An 18,353-nucleotide genomic window follows, 5' to 3' on the forward strand; every position below is an offset into this window, starting at 1 on the left:
TGCATACACAAACATATATTAGCTAAAACAACTTACAGCCTTATCTGGGCCAAACCAGAGTGCAGCTATTCTTTATTCATGTCAGACGAGAGTCTGCTCCTCAGTCATTAGGCGACAGTCCAGCCAGACCCAACGTTGTCACCAGAGGGCAGTGTATCCTCCATCATTATACAAAATACAATACTTTTTGACTTTGTGAATAGTTATTTTAGGGTACTTAAAGGGTTAATTCCGATTTACGCGGAAATTGGGTTTATGTCGCCAGCGTAGGAACGAAACTCGTTCGTAACCCGAGAACTACCTGTACATACAATCAAGCTTCTCGAACACACACGTTTATATACCAATTGAAATGATTGATTAGAAATAAATTCAAATACAGGGAGTCCCCGAGTTACGATGTACTTGACTTTACGACGCCGTAGTCTCGCCCGCCATTTTGTCTTTTTTTTTTTTTTTAGTACAGTACTTGATTGTACCTCACAGTATCTTTTTACTTTATGAACATGACTTGTTCTGTCCTCACTAAACGTGAAGTTGTTCAGCTTTACAGGCATTAAACAACTGTAGTTTTTGAAGCATTTTACTTCCTTCACTTTTGACAGTTTGTAAAGCTGTAACACACATACTTATGTTCAAAATGACACATATTTTAACAATAAAACACTTGACACAAAACAATTGGTGTTCAAACGTCCATCTAGTCTGTTCAGTATGTAAATTTAATAGATTCAATTAGCCTAATTTGCCTGACAAAAGTCTGCTTTCTTAAATGCTACGAATGCTAACGTATTTACAATTCTCATAGCAAATCGCTCACACGTAACTCCACAAACTGTAGCTGTAAACTTAATTAGAAAAAAGTACACGTACATGTATTATCTGAGACAACTTACAGCCTTATGTGGGCCAAACCAGAGCGTAGCTGTCCTTTATTCATGTCAGACGGGAGTCTGCTCCTCAGTCATAAGGCGCCAGTCTAGCCAGACTCAACGCTGCCCCCAGAGGGCAGTGTATCCTCCATCATTAAATAAAATGCAATACTTTGAGACTTTTTGGTTAGTTATTTTGAAATTTTTAAGGGTTAATTCCGACTTGCAGAAATTCTTGTTACGCCACCAGCGTAGGAACGGAACTCGTTCGTAACCTGGGGACTACCTTTATAACGTTGGAAAAAAATATTGACAATAAACTAGTTCAGTCCAATGGCGTACCGCACGCAACACGTCACTTTTGCTCATTAATATTCATGACGTTAGCAATTTTTGCTAGGCGGGTCAAGCTCGCATTTGTCCCAATGCTAAATGCATGTAAATAGTGTACAAACAAGAGCTAAACCTACCAATTCTGTCCGAAAATGATGTCCCTGGTGCCAAATTCACTGGTAAAGATGTGGAAGAATGTACAAATGTTCCGTTAAAGAGATGGCTTGAGTGTCGAGGGCTGAAAAAGAGCCGACCTGATCCAGAGGTAGCTTTTTTATCAACACCTTTTTCCTGTGTGCATTGCCTTACGCCACTGACAATGACATTCTCCTGTTTCAACAATCTATACTTTACCACCATATGCCCTGTCTTTCTTATACTGTAAATTATATCCTCTGGTTGTCTTACGTATCTGACCGTTCGTGGGGGTAATTTACACCATTACTATTTTTGTGTAGCGATCGCAAATGTTACTCAGTTACAGCCAACAAACACTTTTAATTTTTTCTTTAATAACAAATCTTAATTCTATAATTTATTTACACTTACTCCTTACTCTTTTTTTTTTTTTTTTTTTTTTTTTTTTAACAACAGAAAAGGTCATAGCAGTGGCAGTCAGATACCATTTTAAATTTTTTCAGGTCATTCATTGTCAGACCGAAGCAGCACGGCAAAACACAACTCTAAAAAATATCTAAATGGCTTACCTCTCCGTCCTCTGTAGGACCATGGCCCCTAACAAAATGTTTACTGCATATGAAGGTGAATGGCTTCACCTTGCTGGCGTTAAACTGGTCTTTTGGACGGCCGCAAAAGTTGATCCACTGTTTACATTTTTCCCTCTTTTTTTGGCTTCGGGAAACATGTGAAGAAAACATCCTTCATATGTCGTAATGTCTAGAGTTGTTTCTATAAGTTCCATTGCAGCAGTGTTTACTCAACATGTTCTTTTTTAAAAGATTACTGGCAGAAAACAAGCAGTAATAACATGAGTTGTATGCGAGGGCGTGTCTACGTTGACCCACTTCCGAGTTTGAATGGCAACGTCATGGTCCAAAAATAGCATTCGTGCGGTACGCTTGCCTAGCACGGCCAGACTATTCTCCCTGATTTCTTTAAACACTGAGAGTATAGTCTGGGACCCAGCCCATTAACGGCTTCTCGAGCAAGTACAAAATCAATCGACAAATCAGATTCGTTTATTTGCGTGATGTGTTCTTAACAAGCAACGTCACTCTTCCACGTCGGAAGTCGTCTCCACAACAACACAGACGGCGAACAGGAGGAGAGGAGTGGAGAACAGGAGAGCCGAGAATATGTTCCAATCCACGGTACAATCAGTTTTAAATTATCAAAAACACATCGACACAAGTCATTGACAACAGTCTGTCTCGCGCTAGCCATGTTGAATAAACTCCGCTCTCCTCGTATGTTTACTTCCGCGCGCAAGTCCCTCGTCCCGCCCGTCGCTGATTGGTCCACTCCGCTGTCTGTTTGCTGTGGCTTGCTCTGCCCTGGAAATGTTATCAGCTTAATGGTGGCCAGACTCAATCGCTGGAACAGCGGTGAGTCTGGAGTACCAGGCTAGCGATACGCTTTTCTTTCAGGCATGCCACTCAGTTTCGTACTGGAAGGGGGTGTCCTTTCTTACGCCGTTTGCGCACTGCTCTCACTCTTCTCACTCGTCGACTCATCCGAAGAAACAACGACAAATTTGGCCTATCCTCTTCCTCTAGTTGGTAAAATAATGCATTAGCTTGCGCCAAATTTAGTCTTTGATTCATCCGGCATGTTTCATAAAGTCGTTTGCTCAATACAACCGGCCGTCGCTCACTACGTCGCCTCCATCTCGTTAGATGGCGCCTACAGTATATTAAAAGTTTTCGGATGGCGTCCTTTCCTTGTGACCTCACAATGGCTCCTGGAATATGTAGTTTTTTGTTGTGCTTTCCGTTTTAATTTTAATGAACTCATTCGCTCCCGACCGTTTTACTGGATTTTGACTGATTTTGCAAGGCCCACAGAAAATTCTGTTCTATCGCTATATCAACATGGAACCCAACAAAAGAAAGATTACTCTCTTCTTTCAGCAGATAAAAAAAAAAGTTACTTCATATCTTTTTCCATTCTTTAGAAATCAGCATTGGAAAATAGCTAGCTGGAGCAATTCTCCAATTTCTAAAGAAAAATTAACCCTAACCCTTTTTTTGCTTTAGTTACATCGCAAACATCTGAATAATGTTTTCCTTTTACATAATAACATAAACAACAAGACAAATAGAGCTTTTGATCGCAAAGTAACAATTTATTAACACATAACTAAACTATTGAACTGTTTAACTATTTGTGCACATAATGATGGGGAAGGCTCTCGGCTGCTGCCGTTTGAATGAGGTGGCTCCCAGTAATCTGAGTCCGGCTCAAAATCGGTCTCATTTTTTTCATCATCTTCATCGTTGGTTTTAACCTCAGGCTCAGGAGTAATGAAACGTGAGCTCCTCAGAACGCGTGTGGAACCTGACGCTGTTGTGGCCGTCACCGTCCGTCTCATCAAGATATTTTTTTGAATCCTTCTTTGACGATGGTTTCGTTTTCTTTTCAAAACACTCCTCCAGTGTCGTTTGCCTTTTTTTTTTCCTGATCGTTCTCCGCATTTTTCTCAAATTCTCACGCGACTTCACAAGATCCCTCCAACTTCCGTTTCCTGTCTATTTTTCTTCACTTCCTTTCTTTACCCGAGATGAGTTCTTACAGAATGCGCTACTGCCCTCCAGTGGCAAGTTTTATTGCTTTAAAATCAGTTTTGAGCATTGTGCATTGCAGTTTAGGTGCAACAGAACCTAGAGATGCCTCTTGTAAAAAAAAAAAAAAAAACGTAAAAGATGTATAAATACGTTTTTGGGACACTAAAACTCAAATGACATTGTTTCTGAAATTACACGAAAAATTGCAAGGAAAAACAAATGCCCGAAAGGTAGACAGGAAAGCTGTCATAGTACCAGAATTTTCCGAATATAAGCCGCGTGAGCGATTTGCTATGAGAAATGTAAATACGTTAGCATTCGTAGCATTTAAGATAGCTGGCTTTTGTTTGGCAAAGTAGGCTAATTTGAGTTACTAAATTTACATAGTGATCAGACTAATTGGACGTTTGAACAGCAATTGTTTTGTGTCAAGTGTTTTATTGTTAAAATGCGTGTCGTTTTGAACATACTGTTTATGAGACATATTGACGGATGAAACTGGCGTTGTAAAGTCGAAATCATGTAAGTTGTGTATGTCGTAACCTGCGGACTACCTGTAGTTAGGTGCGCCTTATCGTCCGAAAAATACGCCGTGTTGTATGTTCTTATCGTCAAATGATTGAAAAATATCGTGGCATATCGCGATTGAGGATTTTTACCATTTCGCACACCACTAGGCCTAGTTATAGGTTGGGTTCACTGTGTCCTGCTTGTTCCTGTAAAGAACAATATGCCTGCTGAGGAAACCTTGAGTCAAATAAGAATGTGTCTAGTGGATATGAAGGTTTCCGTACTATAAAGGCATTAGCGAGCCTCTCGTGTTTCAGCCGGGCCTCAATGATGGAGTGTTAGCTTCTCGTGGTGCAAATCACACTGACACATTCTGGGCTGCCCTGCACACGACTCGATGAAAATCAGCGCTGTTGCCCTGAGCAACGGTAGGGAAAGGCTTTTCAAAAGGAACAGCTTGTCATTTTCTTTAATCCACTGCAGCTGGAGATTCGGAACACTATTATTAAAGTGCAGTCGCCATGGCGACCAACATTTGTACCGGCTGAGACCCTTGCAGACGCGCTTCTTTTCTTTTAGACGATTCGGTTTTATGGATGCGTCCACAATGATAATAAATGTGGTCCTGCTCATTTAAGAGTTGCTTGAGTCATAGTAGACAAATTCATCATATGCAATGCACGCTTTCAGCTAACTTTGAAAGGTTGAAAATATGAGTGGGAACGTCTTGGTACCTCACGATCTGATACGGCATACAAACTCACAATAATGATGATCTGACCATATGGCAATACAACGATTATCGATACACTGGTCAGGAAATCATTCTAGGATATTCTACAAACAACTAATAAACAGAATAACAAGCTTCTGCTGTGAATTGGAATGAGTTTATCACTAGTAAACGTCCAATCCATTTGAATCGGGAGGGTGGCAGCGGAATGAACAAATGTTCATTCCCTGCCAACATCCCTCCCACTTCAAACGGATTGAATTTCTATGGCCGTCAGTGGCAGTCAATGCCAGGCAATGAGGTAATTTTGGGCCATTTAAGATCATTTAACTGTTGATTTTCAGTTACCGTATTTTTCGGACTATAAGTCGCACCTGAATATAAGTCGCACCAGCCATAAAATGCCCAACGAAGAGGAAAAAAACATATATAAGTCGCACCGGAGTATAAGTCACATTTTTGGGGGAAATTTACTTGATAAAATCCAACACATAGAACAGGTATGTCATCTTGAAAGGCATAATAAAATACAAATACAATAGAGAACAACATGCTGAATAAGTGTGCAGTATGATAATGTTACATGATGCATGAACAACGAAATGCGAATATACTGTCCTCACCAGGACCCTACGGCTCGGTCCAGGCTATAAAGCGAGCTAAACTTCCAAATAACGATGCTGGACGTCCGTATAATTTGCTGACTTTATTTTTGCCGTCGTTATGACACCATCATTTTAAGAGTGAAACTAAAAATAATAATACAAATCAATTCTGTCCTCGATACCAAACAGGTTCGGGTCAACGTAAATAAATGATAATTAGCTGCTATTACAGCAATGACACAAACGGTTAGCATGCGTTTGCTAACATTAGCACGTCGTTCAAACAACCACACAACTGGCTCTCAGTGTCCAATCGCGGGTGGAAAACACACAACAACAACAGAAAAGATGATACACACAGGCGTTGCCTCTGTAGAGATATTTTACAAGCATAAACAATGAACGTAGGTTCGCAGCCGTGTTTCTCTCTCTCTCTCGCTCCCCCCCCCCCACTCAGATACCGCATAGCTGTCTCCCACTCACTCAGACACTGCATAGCTGTCTGTCTTCTTCTGGCTTGTGAGCACTGTTCTTCGCGTAAACAAGTGCGGGTGCGCCCCCACTTGGGCGGGAAATTGCCACAAACTAAAAGCATGCATTTCAATATAAAAAAGTCAATAATACAATTGAACACACATTGCCAAAGGCAGAACGTGGCCATAGCTATTAAGAGTTATTCAGATAACTATGGCATAAAGAACATGCTAACAAGTTTACCAAACCATCAGTGTCACTCCAAAACACCAAAATAACATGTGAAATGATATCATAATATGTTAATAATTTCACGCATAAGTCGTGACTTATAGTCCGAAATATAAGGTACTTCCTGTTGATTTTGGAGTATTTTATGGGTCACTTCCCGTTTATTTTGCGTTACAGAACAGGAAGTGACCTGGGAATATCCTAAATCAATAGGGTGTGACTCAAACTCAACAGGAAATTACCTGTAAATGCCCCGAAAATCGGCCTGAATGACTGTGAATGCTCTGGTTTTGAATGAACGAACGTTCCCAGTCTATATGGATTGGGCGTCAAGCACCGTCAATGGCAGCCTTAGAGTTAACTGAGACACTATTATGGTGGAAGATTTTGGTAGCAACTTGTTGGTTCCTTTTTTACGTTGACACCTTTTTAAAACGATATATCGATTCTTGGCAGGAGCATATTGATAACCTTTTGGGATACAAAGTATCACGATATATCACCATTTTGATATTTTGTCACACCCCTGGTTGACAAGTACACGTTGTTTCAATCTGTGCTCTTTTGTCTCCTCAGGCGGCTAAACAGCACTCAGGGGGAAATCCGGGTTGGCCCCAGTCACCAAGTAAGTCATCACCCGTATTGACAGTATGTTGAATGTTTTGTTTTACAGTGGAGACTTATTCTTTTTTTTTTTAATTAAGCGGAATAATTTGATCCTTCCAAGTTTTTAAAAACAATTTAAATCAATAGCATATTGAACCAGCTGTGAATGATCACGTTTCAGTGCCATTGCAGGGTTTCTACAGGTATCAGCAAATCTCATTTAACACTTTTTAATGACACTTTAAAGTAATTTAATGCCCATGCTCAGCTGCAGAACGTTAAAGTTGTTATAATCGCTCCCGTTTTTGCATTAGTTCCCTTCCGTCTACTTTCGACATGTGAACGTTTTAAAACTGTTTCATCATTTAAAGATAGATTCAAGTCAAGATTTTGCCGATTTAGGAGTATTTTAGATAAAAAGTTACTTAAGTTAGCCAGGAAGGTTCACTACAACAGAGCCTTTCTGAGAACTCTACTGCTTTAAAAAGGCGACTGTTTACCAACGGCGCCGCGTCTGCCATTTCGCATGTTGTTTTATATGCATGTAATATCTAGGCGTAGATTGTAGGCTGTCGGCTACAGTCAGGAAATATTGGAGCCACCTAGCCTAGCATCGCGTTTGCTACAGCGTCACAACAAACACTCTTCTCTCTCCGTGTCTCTGACTTTTCTCGCGTCATTCAACCAACATAGTAACGCATAGTAACGCACATTGTCTCATTGCCGAAACGGTGACAAAATCCGAACGGAGGAAAAAAAAAGTAACGCACGAAAAACGTACAGATTTTGAACGTACGGCGTACGCATTTAAAAATCGGTCACTTGTACAAATTATGCCGAAACCGTACAACTTGACAGGTATGTTTATTTGACAGTGGTGTCATAAGACTGTCATAGTTATGACATGACACTGTCTTGAGAATTAATGAATGCTTATGACAGATGTCATAAAGTGTCATCAATATCAAATATCGGCAATAATTTATGAGACAATATATCGCCTACTAAAATTTGTTATTGCGACAGGCCGAACATCACGTCTTAGCTTTCGTATGCTAAATAATTTTTCATAACATGAAGTGATAAAAGCTTGGAAAAACTTCTCCTAAAATGAATTTTACTGGACCGAAGCTTTCGTATCTCGAAGTACCACTGTATAAAGTCATCTGTCGTGATGAGTTGGGTAACTACATCGCAAAGCGGCTTGGCATAGCCACACCCTAAAAAGGATAGTTGAGTAACCTGTCACTCAGAGTGAAACTTTGATGACAGGCTGGAAAGATGATATTTCCTTCAAGCTTTTGTGCTATTTGTAGTGTGACACCATCTGTTCTGACCTAATTAGGCCAAGCTTCCGGAGCTCCAGCCTTTCCCCTCCTCTGGTGGCCAGGCCGTCACGGAGAACGAGGAGCTGGTCTGGATGCCGGGAGTCAACGACTGTGACCTTCTCATGTACCTCAGAGCCGCAAGGTGAATACTACATTTATTGACACAAATACGAAAGGCCATCAAGTATGACCTGCTGAGTTGAATAGCCAAAACTCTTACTCGAGTCAGAGTAGCGTTATCTCAAAATATTATTTCTAAAGTAAAAGTAGTCATCCAAAAAATGGACTCAAGTACAAAAAAGAATTCAGTTAAAAGAGTACTCATGTTGAGTAACATTGTGATTAATTGCTGAAAATGGCTGATATTTTTTTAAACAATAGGTTATTTTTTTACTCAGCACAACTTCCTTTATATGAACTGTTAATATTATACCTATTACTTGACCATATTAATCTTACTTAAAAAAAAAAAAAAAAAAGTAGTTACAATTATAAATGACGTCTCCCAAAAAGTAATTGAGTTAGTAACTCAGTTACCTCATTGTAAGAGTAATTAGTTACTCAGCAAAGTAACTGACGTTGCTTTTCATGTTCTACACATTTTTACATGATACATTCTATAACATCTTTCACATCAAATATGTTTATATTAACTGACTGAAGACTAAAAACACTATATACAGTATTTTAGAACATTTGGTATTTATTTGAATCAAATATTTTATTGTGAAGAAAACAAAAATTAAACTGACCATTAACCAGTGCAGATCTCCAAAACTGTACGTTAGGCCTACTGCACAATAAGCAGAGCACTATCCATAAATATTCTGTAAATTATGTATTGAATATGATTTAATTTTAAGAACACAACCTTTGAAATTCACTGGCCCGTCGCCATTATCGCTGTCTTGTTGTGTTTGCCACAGCGTGGCGTGAAGCAGGGCAAGATCTGCCCACTTAGCCAATTATCACCGCCCACTAACCCCCACCCACGCTCTATTCTCTCCCATCAATGTCACTTTTTTCAGTTACCTTCACAATTCCAACTGAAGTTGTTTTTGGCATTTTATAAGTCACAATAAAGACAAAATGGATGACTACTACCTTCAAAAATGATATTATATGACAGCTTCCTGACTTAACTGTAGTCTACAACGGTACTGTTTTAAGTACATAAAACTTGAACGAGTTTTTAATAAAGGTTCTGAGTAGAGCTGGAGCTAATGATTATTTTAGTAATCGATTAATCTATCAACTAGTTCGAATAATCGAGTTATCAGATTTGGAACACTTTGCGTTGCAGAATCAATTTTAGGAGATGTAAAACAAAGGCTTGCTAGGTTTTCAAAAGAGCAATAAATGAGAATACAAAATGAAATTCCCGAGTGTTTCTTCAAACTATGCAGAATTGCACCATCATTTAATTAAAAATAAATTTAAATACCTGAGCTTCGCTTTTAATCCTGGCGGTATTTAAAAAATAAATAAATAAGTGAGGACCCAAGAACAACAAAAGAATTGGCTAACTTGCATAGCAAAAGTATGCTAGCTTAAATGCTATAAAATCTTTTTTTTTAAACAATGCTCTTAACAGATTGTTCAAACACAACCCCCACCCCCAAGAAACGGCTAAATAAAAATATAAACCAAATTACGAAAATATATATTTTTTAAATTAGCTCAAACAAAAACTTACCTTATGTTGGTCTTAACAGGGAGCAGCTGGATTTAGCCATGTTAAATGAGTTATGTCAGATTCACTGTTGCAGTGTATCCACCCAAATTAGTAAAACTAAATGCAAACACTTTCAAAACAAACCATAGCAACACCACTCTAGTTAAACGAATACTTGAAGCAGCAGAATTTGATTCAAAGCTTTTTTTCTAATCGAGTTACTCCAGTTAATCCATTAATCGTTGCAGCACTAATTCGGAGTATGAAACATAAAAATAATTTCTCAGTATACAAAGCAGACAGAAGTCCTGTTCACTCAAATTAAGAAAAAAGTGCTGCTGCTTGACATTTTTCACTCGTATGCAAAGCGCTGATATAACTTGTGTCAACGACTCATTTATTTTCTGTCACACTTAGACAAGATGGGGCAGACTCAGATGAAGAATTCAGTCTTTTATTAGCACAAATGGTCAGAGGCAGAAACAAACTGAGGACGCTCCAGAAGGAGGAAACAATGGGCTAATGGAAACAAAATGATACAAACGGGAAACAAGAAACCCAGGCAAAATGCACTGGTGTAGATCACTACAACAAATCAAGTCAGAAATCTCGTCATAATTATTGACTCTTGATAGCCATCTAAAGTCCGTCACTAAATCTGCTTATTACCACCTAAAAAATATAGCCAGAATTAAGGGGTTCTGACTCAACAACACATGGAAAAACTTATGCGTGCATTCATTTTCAGTAGATTGGACTATTGCAACGGTATATTTGCAGGTCTTAATTTAAAAAATCTGTCAGGAAGCTTCAGCTAGTACAGAATGTTGCAGCCAGAGTCCTCACAAATACAAGGAAACTGGACCAAATCACTCCGCTTTTGAAATCGTTACACTGGCTTCCAGTGAGTCAAAGGAGAGACTATAAAATACTACTGCTTATCTACAAAACACTTAATGGCCTTGGACCAAAATACATGCGTGATTTGTTAGATTCCTATGAAACATCTAGACCCCTAAGGTCGTCTGGAACCGGTCTCCTGTATGTTCCAAGAACAAGAACCAAGCACGGTGAGGCACCATTTAACAATTTAAACAGATGAGGAATGGGGCACAAATGGGAACAATAGGTGATCACAATTAGAAGCAGGTGAGGCAGCAGGAAGAATGAGTGATGGAAACAGGAGGGTGAGGCCTTCAAAATAAAACAGGAAGAGACAACAATCGACCTTGACAGGACAATCCTCACCGAGGCGTGACATTTTCTTTGAACAAACTAAACAACGAAATCAAATAAAGTGGAGGCAGACGGAAATGAATGTTTTCTCTCTCAAACAGTTGTTCATAAATACAATGCAAATCCAATTTCAAAGCACACGCTCTTGTATGACAATGATTAAGGCTGCAGCTATCGATTATTTTCGTAGTCGATTAATCGATGGTTTAGTTCGAGTAATCGGATAGGGATCATAAAAATTTGAAAGAGCTGAGCCTTAAATGGTAAAAAAAGATAAATGAGGATCTAAGTACAACAAAAAAAGCAATTGGCTAACTTACGTAGCAAAAGTCTGCGAGCTTAATTGCTTTAATTTTTTTTTTTTTAACAACCCTCTTAACAAATGGTTCAAACTCATATTCCCACAAAAAAAAAAACGGCTAAATATACCTATAAATTAAAAATACATTAAAAAAAAAAAAACATATTAACCCAAACAAAATCTTATGTTGGTCTTAACAGGGAGCAGCGGTGTTGCCACTAGAGCGTAGTGTATCCACTCAAATCAATAAAACTAAATACTAACACTTTCCAAACAAACCATTACAACTAGGGCTGCAGCAATCGATTATTTTAGTCGATTAATCGATTAACTAGTCAGCTCGAATAATCGAGTAATCGGATAAGGAACATAGAAGATTAAAATACCTGAGCTGAGCCTCAAACGGCATAAAAAATAAGTAAATGAGGATCTAAGTACAACAAAAGAACAATTGGCTAGCTTACATAGCAAAAGTCTGCTAGCTTAAATGCTATATAATGCTAACTTTTTTTTGTTTACAATGCTCTTAACAAATGGTTCAAACACACATTCCCACAAATAAAAAACAGTTAAATATACCAATGAGCTAAATTACGAATGCATTAAAAAAAAAAAAACATAAGCTCAAACAATAACTTAGCTTATGTTGGTCTTAACAAGGTGCAGCTGGATTCAGCCATGTTAATTGAGCTATGTCATACACACTGTTGCCACTAAAGGGCAGTGTATCCACCCAAATCAATAAAACTAAATGCGACCACTTTCAAAACAAACCATTACAGCGCCACTTTAATTAAATGAATACTCCAAGCAGCAAAACCTAATTTGAATCTTTTTTTCTAATCGAATTACTTGAGTTAATCGATTAATTGTTGCAGCACTAAATGGGAGTTTGTGTTGAAAGGAGACTCTGAGCTGTTATTTGAATGTGGTTTCTTTATAAAAAGAAATGAGACCATTTTGCTATCTAACAGCAACACAGTACAAGTAGACACTTAAAAAAACTGATTACCATAAATGCGAACTAGCTTAGTGCTACGTGCTAAGTAGTAAGCATCATTTACTTACCTCTGACGGAGGCACACTGGAGCTAACAACAATCTAACAATCTAACTTTTTACACTTCGTAATATTATTGATTCAGCAACTTAACCTGAGTGTAGCAGTGAACTCTCTCTCTCTTGTTCTAATCACTGCGGCGCACGCAGCCTCACATGGACCCAAACTGGACTCATAGCTTCCGGCAAAAATCGATTATCAAATGCGTTGGCAACTAATTTATTCATCGATTTAATCGATTAGTATTTGCAGCCTTAGTTAAGTGATATTATAACTCTACAAGTCATTTTAACGACTATTTTCTACATCCGCAGGAGCATGGCCGCCTTTGCAGGGATGTGTGATGGAGGATCGACAGAGGACGGATGTCTGGCGGCCTCTCGAGACGACACTACATTAAACGCACTCAACACAGTAAGGATAAAAATACTTTAATGACGGGTGACAATATAGCCTCCGAGCTAGTAGAGTGGCTTCCTGGAGTAAATAAACGCCCATCAGGTGGGCTCGGGAGGTGTATTTGTCACTCTGAATTTGTATGCAGCAATATGAAATTCTTTGGAGGAGATGAGAGGAGTCATAAACAGGGCATTTATATTCAAGCGCCATAAACCAGGATATTAAGAGAGAAGGCTGGTCATTGTCTGTCAACCTTCCTCTAAGGATTTGCAATTCCAATGAGTGGTACTTATTCTTTTTTTCCCTTGGAGGAATAGCCCCTGTAATGTCTATTTCTCAGACAGTTTAACGTGACGCCAGGCTAAACGCAGCACCGCGAGTCATTGTCTCGGTTGTTCGGCTCCCGGTTTTCACTCCAGCGTAAGCTGGGGTTTCTGTGGAAAATCTATCCTTTGAGGGGTGCTTTGTCGTCCTGAATTAACACGGTGAAATATACAAGCACTATTGTACCTGTCAACCCGAGGCCGTTGGCAATCTTACATATAGTGACGTATGCCCTTACAAACTGGTGACTAATCTTACAACGCTGTATATAGCGTGCAATATGAAATAAAAATAAAACTCAATTTTTAAAATAATATGAATTATTGGTGATATTGTAACATATAACCTGGTGCAATCAAAGAACAATCAATATCTTCAGCTACATCATGATTACTAAAATTTAACGGTAACGTTTGCTATAATTGTATGTAGCACTTTTGGCAATTTCTATCATGATGGCTGCACTTCAGCTCGCAATTCAGTTTGACTTGAAGGTAGTTCGTTAGTGTGTCCTATTATAAATTAAAAAGGTCAATTGATAAAATTAACTTACCGATGCAATCCTTGAGTCAGGGAACATTTCTTTTGCTTATTCTGAGAAGTGATCAGCAATAGTTGCAGGCAAATTGTGTTCGGCAACAAATTGGCAGAATGAAATCCCCGCTTTCGTCACTTTTCATTCTGCAGACTTCGTCTTTATGACCAGTGTTGTTAATCTTACTTTTAAAAAGTCATTAATTACAGTTTCAAATGACTTCTTCCAAAAAGTCATTGAGTTAGTAATTCAGTTACCTGAATGTAAGAGTAATTAGTTACATGGCAAAGTAACTGGTGTTACCTTTCATGTTTTTATTTTTATTTTTATTTTTTATTTTTTCCCCCCTTCAAAAACAAAAAAAACATAGTAACCTTTGCTATGTTTGGAAGTCATTTAATCCTGTGAATCAACTGTTAAAGTTGTTAAAATTGCTCCCGTTTTTGCATTAGTTCCCTTCTGTCTACTTTCGACATGTGAAGGTTTTAAAACTGTTTCATCATTTAAAGATAGATTCAAGTCAAGATTTTGCCCATTTAGGAGTATTTGATAAAAAGTTACTTAGGTTCGCTAGGAAGGTTGACGACAACAGAGCCTTTCTGAGAAGTTTACTGCTTTAAAATGGCGGCTGTTCACTGACGCCGCCGAGTCTGTCATTTCGCATGCATATGCATGTGATATCTAGGCGTAGATTGTAAGCTGTCGGCTAAAGTCAGGAAATATTGGAGCCACCAAGCCTAGCATCGCACTTGAGAGGTAGAAAAGCGCTATACAAGTATAACACCATTTACCATTTGCTACAGCGTCACAACAAACACTCTTCTTACTCCGTGTCTCTGACTTTTCTCACGTCATTCAACCAACGTAGTAACGCATAGTAACGCACATTGTCTCGTTGCCGAAAGGGTGACAAAGTCCAAACGGAGGAAAAAAAACGTACTGCACGAAAAACGTACAGCGTACACATTTAAAATCAGCGCTCACTTGTACAAATTACACCGAAACCGTACAACTTGGCAGTTATGCGCTATCACAAGGGGTGGGAACCTCTGGGTATATCACGATACGGTATGATTTTGGGATACATTTGTATTGAGCGGCGTGTGAAAATATTTTCTTGTTTTTCCACCTTTTCCCCCAGCTTCACGAGAGCAGCTACGATGCCGGCAAAGCTCTCCAACGGCTGGTGAAGAAGCCGGTACCAAAGTTGATTGAGAAGTGCTGGTCTGAAGATGAAGTGGTAAGAGCACAGCATTCATTTGGAACAGTGTTGTTTTTGGCAGCATATAATACGGCCCTGATTATAAGAGGACCCCCTCTTTTTCAAGACTCAAGTTTGAAACAAGACTTTTTGAACACCAAATTAATTTTTATACAGAAAATTATTACAGTACATCCAAAACAAATTATTATAACAATACATTTGAGAGAAAAAGCATGTTATTTTGCCTCATTCAAATCTTAATATCTGAACATTTAAATATGTAAACTAAAGTGCAATTACATTCGTAAATGAATGGCTTCTGGTTTTTGAAATGTAAATAAACCAATCTATTGTGATTAAACAACAAAATTTCAATAACTGCATTAACCATCAAAGTGAAATCTAACTGTGACTGTAGCCTTGAAACAAATCTAAATAAGGAAAAACATTGCAATAAAAGAATGCAGACTGGTTGAACTTGAGAGTAGCTGAGATCTGTCATGACAGAACATCGCTTTAATGATATCTGGCACCATCCAGCGTCGTGAATGAGGAGAGTAGCTGAGCTCTCTCATGACAGAACATCGCTTCAATGATATCTGGCGCCATCCAGCGTGGTGAATGGGTATAACGTCTAGACAGCGAGTAAAAGACGACCCCCTCTTTATCAGTCTTGTTTCAATGCAAAAAACACCATCTTATATTCTGGCCAATACGGTACGTCTTTGTCAAATTTCAGTCCTTTCAAAAAGTCTTTTTCTATCTATTGACATCTATCGTTGTCAATGGCAGGCAATTCATTTTGCGTCAATTTCTTGTTATTCTAAGATACTGACGGGTCACTTGTCAATTTTGGATCTTTTCCTGTTGAATTTTCGGGCATTTCCGGGCTGCTTGCTGTTAATTTTGAGATATTTCCAGGTTACTTTCTGTTTTTTGGTGTAACAAACCTGTTGGTTTTGGGCAGTGTTGTATTTGGAAGCCCTTTTCACCTTCGTCTTAGTCGTTTGTGCGAAAATACTTCTTAGTCTTAGTCATATTTCAGTCATTTCAAAATGGATTTCGTCCGATAAAATTTTTTCATCTGTAAAATTCAAGTTTTCGTCCCAAAATATACATTAAATAACACTAATACTAGTGCTACAACAATTAATCTATTAACTTGAGTAATTCGATCAGAACAAAGTTTTGAATCAAATTTTGCTGCTTCCAGTATTCGTTTATTTCAAGTAGCAATGTAATGGTTTGTTTTAAAAATGTTTGCATTTAGTTTTATTGATTTGGATGGATACACTGCTCTCTAGTGGCAAAGTGAATATGACGTATCTCATTTAACTTGGCTGAATCCAGCTGCTCCCTGTTGAGACCAACATAAGGTGTGTTATGTTTGAGCTAATAAGTTTTTTTTTTTTTTAAATGTATTCGTAATTTAGTTTATAGGTACAGTGTATCACAAAAGTGAGTACACCCGTTGCAATTCTGCAGATATTTAAGTATATATTTTCATGGGACAACACTGACAAAATGACACTTTGTCACAATGAAAAGTAGTCTGTGTGCAGCTTATATAATAGGGTTTATTTATTTTCCCTCAAAATAACTCAAAATAATAGCCATTCATATCTATAACCCCTGGCAACAAAAGTGAGTACACCTCTATGAAAAAACGTGTATCCCTAAGTGTCCAAATTGAGTACTGCTTGTCATTTTCCCTCAAAAATGTCATGCGACTCGTTACAGGAGTGCTGTCAACATTGCTGCAGAGATTGCCAAAAGGGGGCCATGAAATATTAAATGTGATGGTATGAAAACCTAAAAATGTTTGGGTGGTTTTAGTTAAAGCACAGTTTTTTCATCTGTGTGATTTTGACACAGATCAAATCACATTTGGTGATTTTATGCAGAAATGTGAGAAGTTCCAAAAGGTTCAGATACTTTTTCATACAACCATAAGTACAACTAAAGAACAATTGGCTAACTTGCACAGCAAAAGTCAGCTATCTTAAATGCTATAAAATGCTAACGTTTATTTTGCAATGCTCTTAACAAATTGTTCAAACACATAATCCCCCATAAATCGGCTATATATACCTATAAACTAAATTACGAATGCATACAAAAACATATTAGCCCTAATAAAAACATACCTTATGTTGGTCTTAACAGGGAGCAGCTGGATTCAGCCATATTAAACAAGTTGTCATATTCACTGCTCCCACTAGTGGGCAGTGTATACATCCAAATCAATAAAACTAAATGCAACAGTTTCAAGACAAACCATGACAACGTCACTCTAACTTAACAAATTATCAAAGAAGCAAAATTTGATTTGAAGCTTTTATATCGAATTATTAGAGTTCATCGATTAATATATTATTACTGCAGTCGATAAGAAAAAAAGTTTTGAATCAACTTTTGCTGGATAGAATTGACCGTACCATTATTAAGTGAATTTTTACTTACATTTACCCCCAGCTGAATGTGTCAGTCCATTTTTTTTCCTCAAACACACTTTTGATTGGCTGATGACTTGACACCCCCCCCCCCCCGCCCCTACACACACACGCACTCACAGCCCCGAGAGAAATGCAACTAGGGCTGCAGCTATCGAATATTTTAGTAATCGAGTAATCGACTGAAAATTCTATCGATTAATCGAGTAATCGGATAAAACAAATATATTTTTAGGTGAAGAGCAATTATAAATATACATGAGAAAACAAGACATTTCATCTAATCTTGAACCATTTTCAGTCAATCAATGTCTTTATTTTCGATGTATATTGTTGAAAACAGCCAACAATTGCATCTCAGATGTAGCTAGAATTAAAAAAAAAAAAAAAAAAAACTAATTCACTGCTTTCACTCAAAAAACTTTTAGATCTTATTTTTTTTTTTTAATTATATATTTATATATTACCTAAAAATGCCATTACGCTTGATAACACACATCACTTAAAAGTTAGGATTTTTTCCCACGTGTTTCAATTGAATTTCTCTTTGTGTCAAGCCATTTTTAAGTTCTAGTTAAGTTTTAAGTTAGTCTAAACTGTAAGTCCTGATAGAATTTTGAGTTTTTGCAGTGTTCAAAATAAATGTATGATACAGGCTGTACTGGAGCACATTAGGGACCAGTGCTACTTGGTGTTTTATCCAGCAATGACTACTGAGCTAAAATTGATAG

General features: G+C 38.0%; 1 protein-coding gene across 5 annotated transcripts in view; it reads left to right on the plus strand.

The window, feature by feature from the left end:
- rerea (arginine-glutamic acid dipeptide (RE) repeats a) overlaps nucleotides 1-18,353 on the plus strand; it is a 403,494-nt gene that overhangs the window by 320,315 nt on the left and 64,826 nt on the right. For all 5 annotated transcript variants that reach the window (XM_057829516.1, XM_057829515.1, XM_057829518.1 and 2 more), the window contains 4 exons: nucleotides 7,079-7,127; nucleotides 8,454-8,578; nucleotides 13,022-13,121; nucleotides 15,107-15,205. In XM_057829516.1, coding sequence (XP_057685499.1) covers nucleotides 7,079-7,127; nucleotides 8,454-8,578; nucleotides 13,022-13,121; nucleotides 15,107-15,205 — 373 coding nt within the window. The remainder of the gene's footprint in view (nucleotides 1-7,078; nucleotides 7,128-8,453; nucleotides 8,579-13,021; nucleotides 13,122-15,106; nucleotides 15,206-18,353) is intronic.

The sequence above is a fragment of the Corythoichthys intestinalis genome, chromosome 2 (assembly GCF_030265065.1).
Source record: "Corythoichthys intestinalis isolate RoL2023-P3 chromosome 2, ASM3026506v1, whole genome shotgun sequence".
NCBI lineage: Eukaryota > Metazoa > Chordata > Actinopteri > Syngnathiformes > Syngnathidae > Corythoichthys > Corythoichthys intestinalis.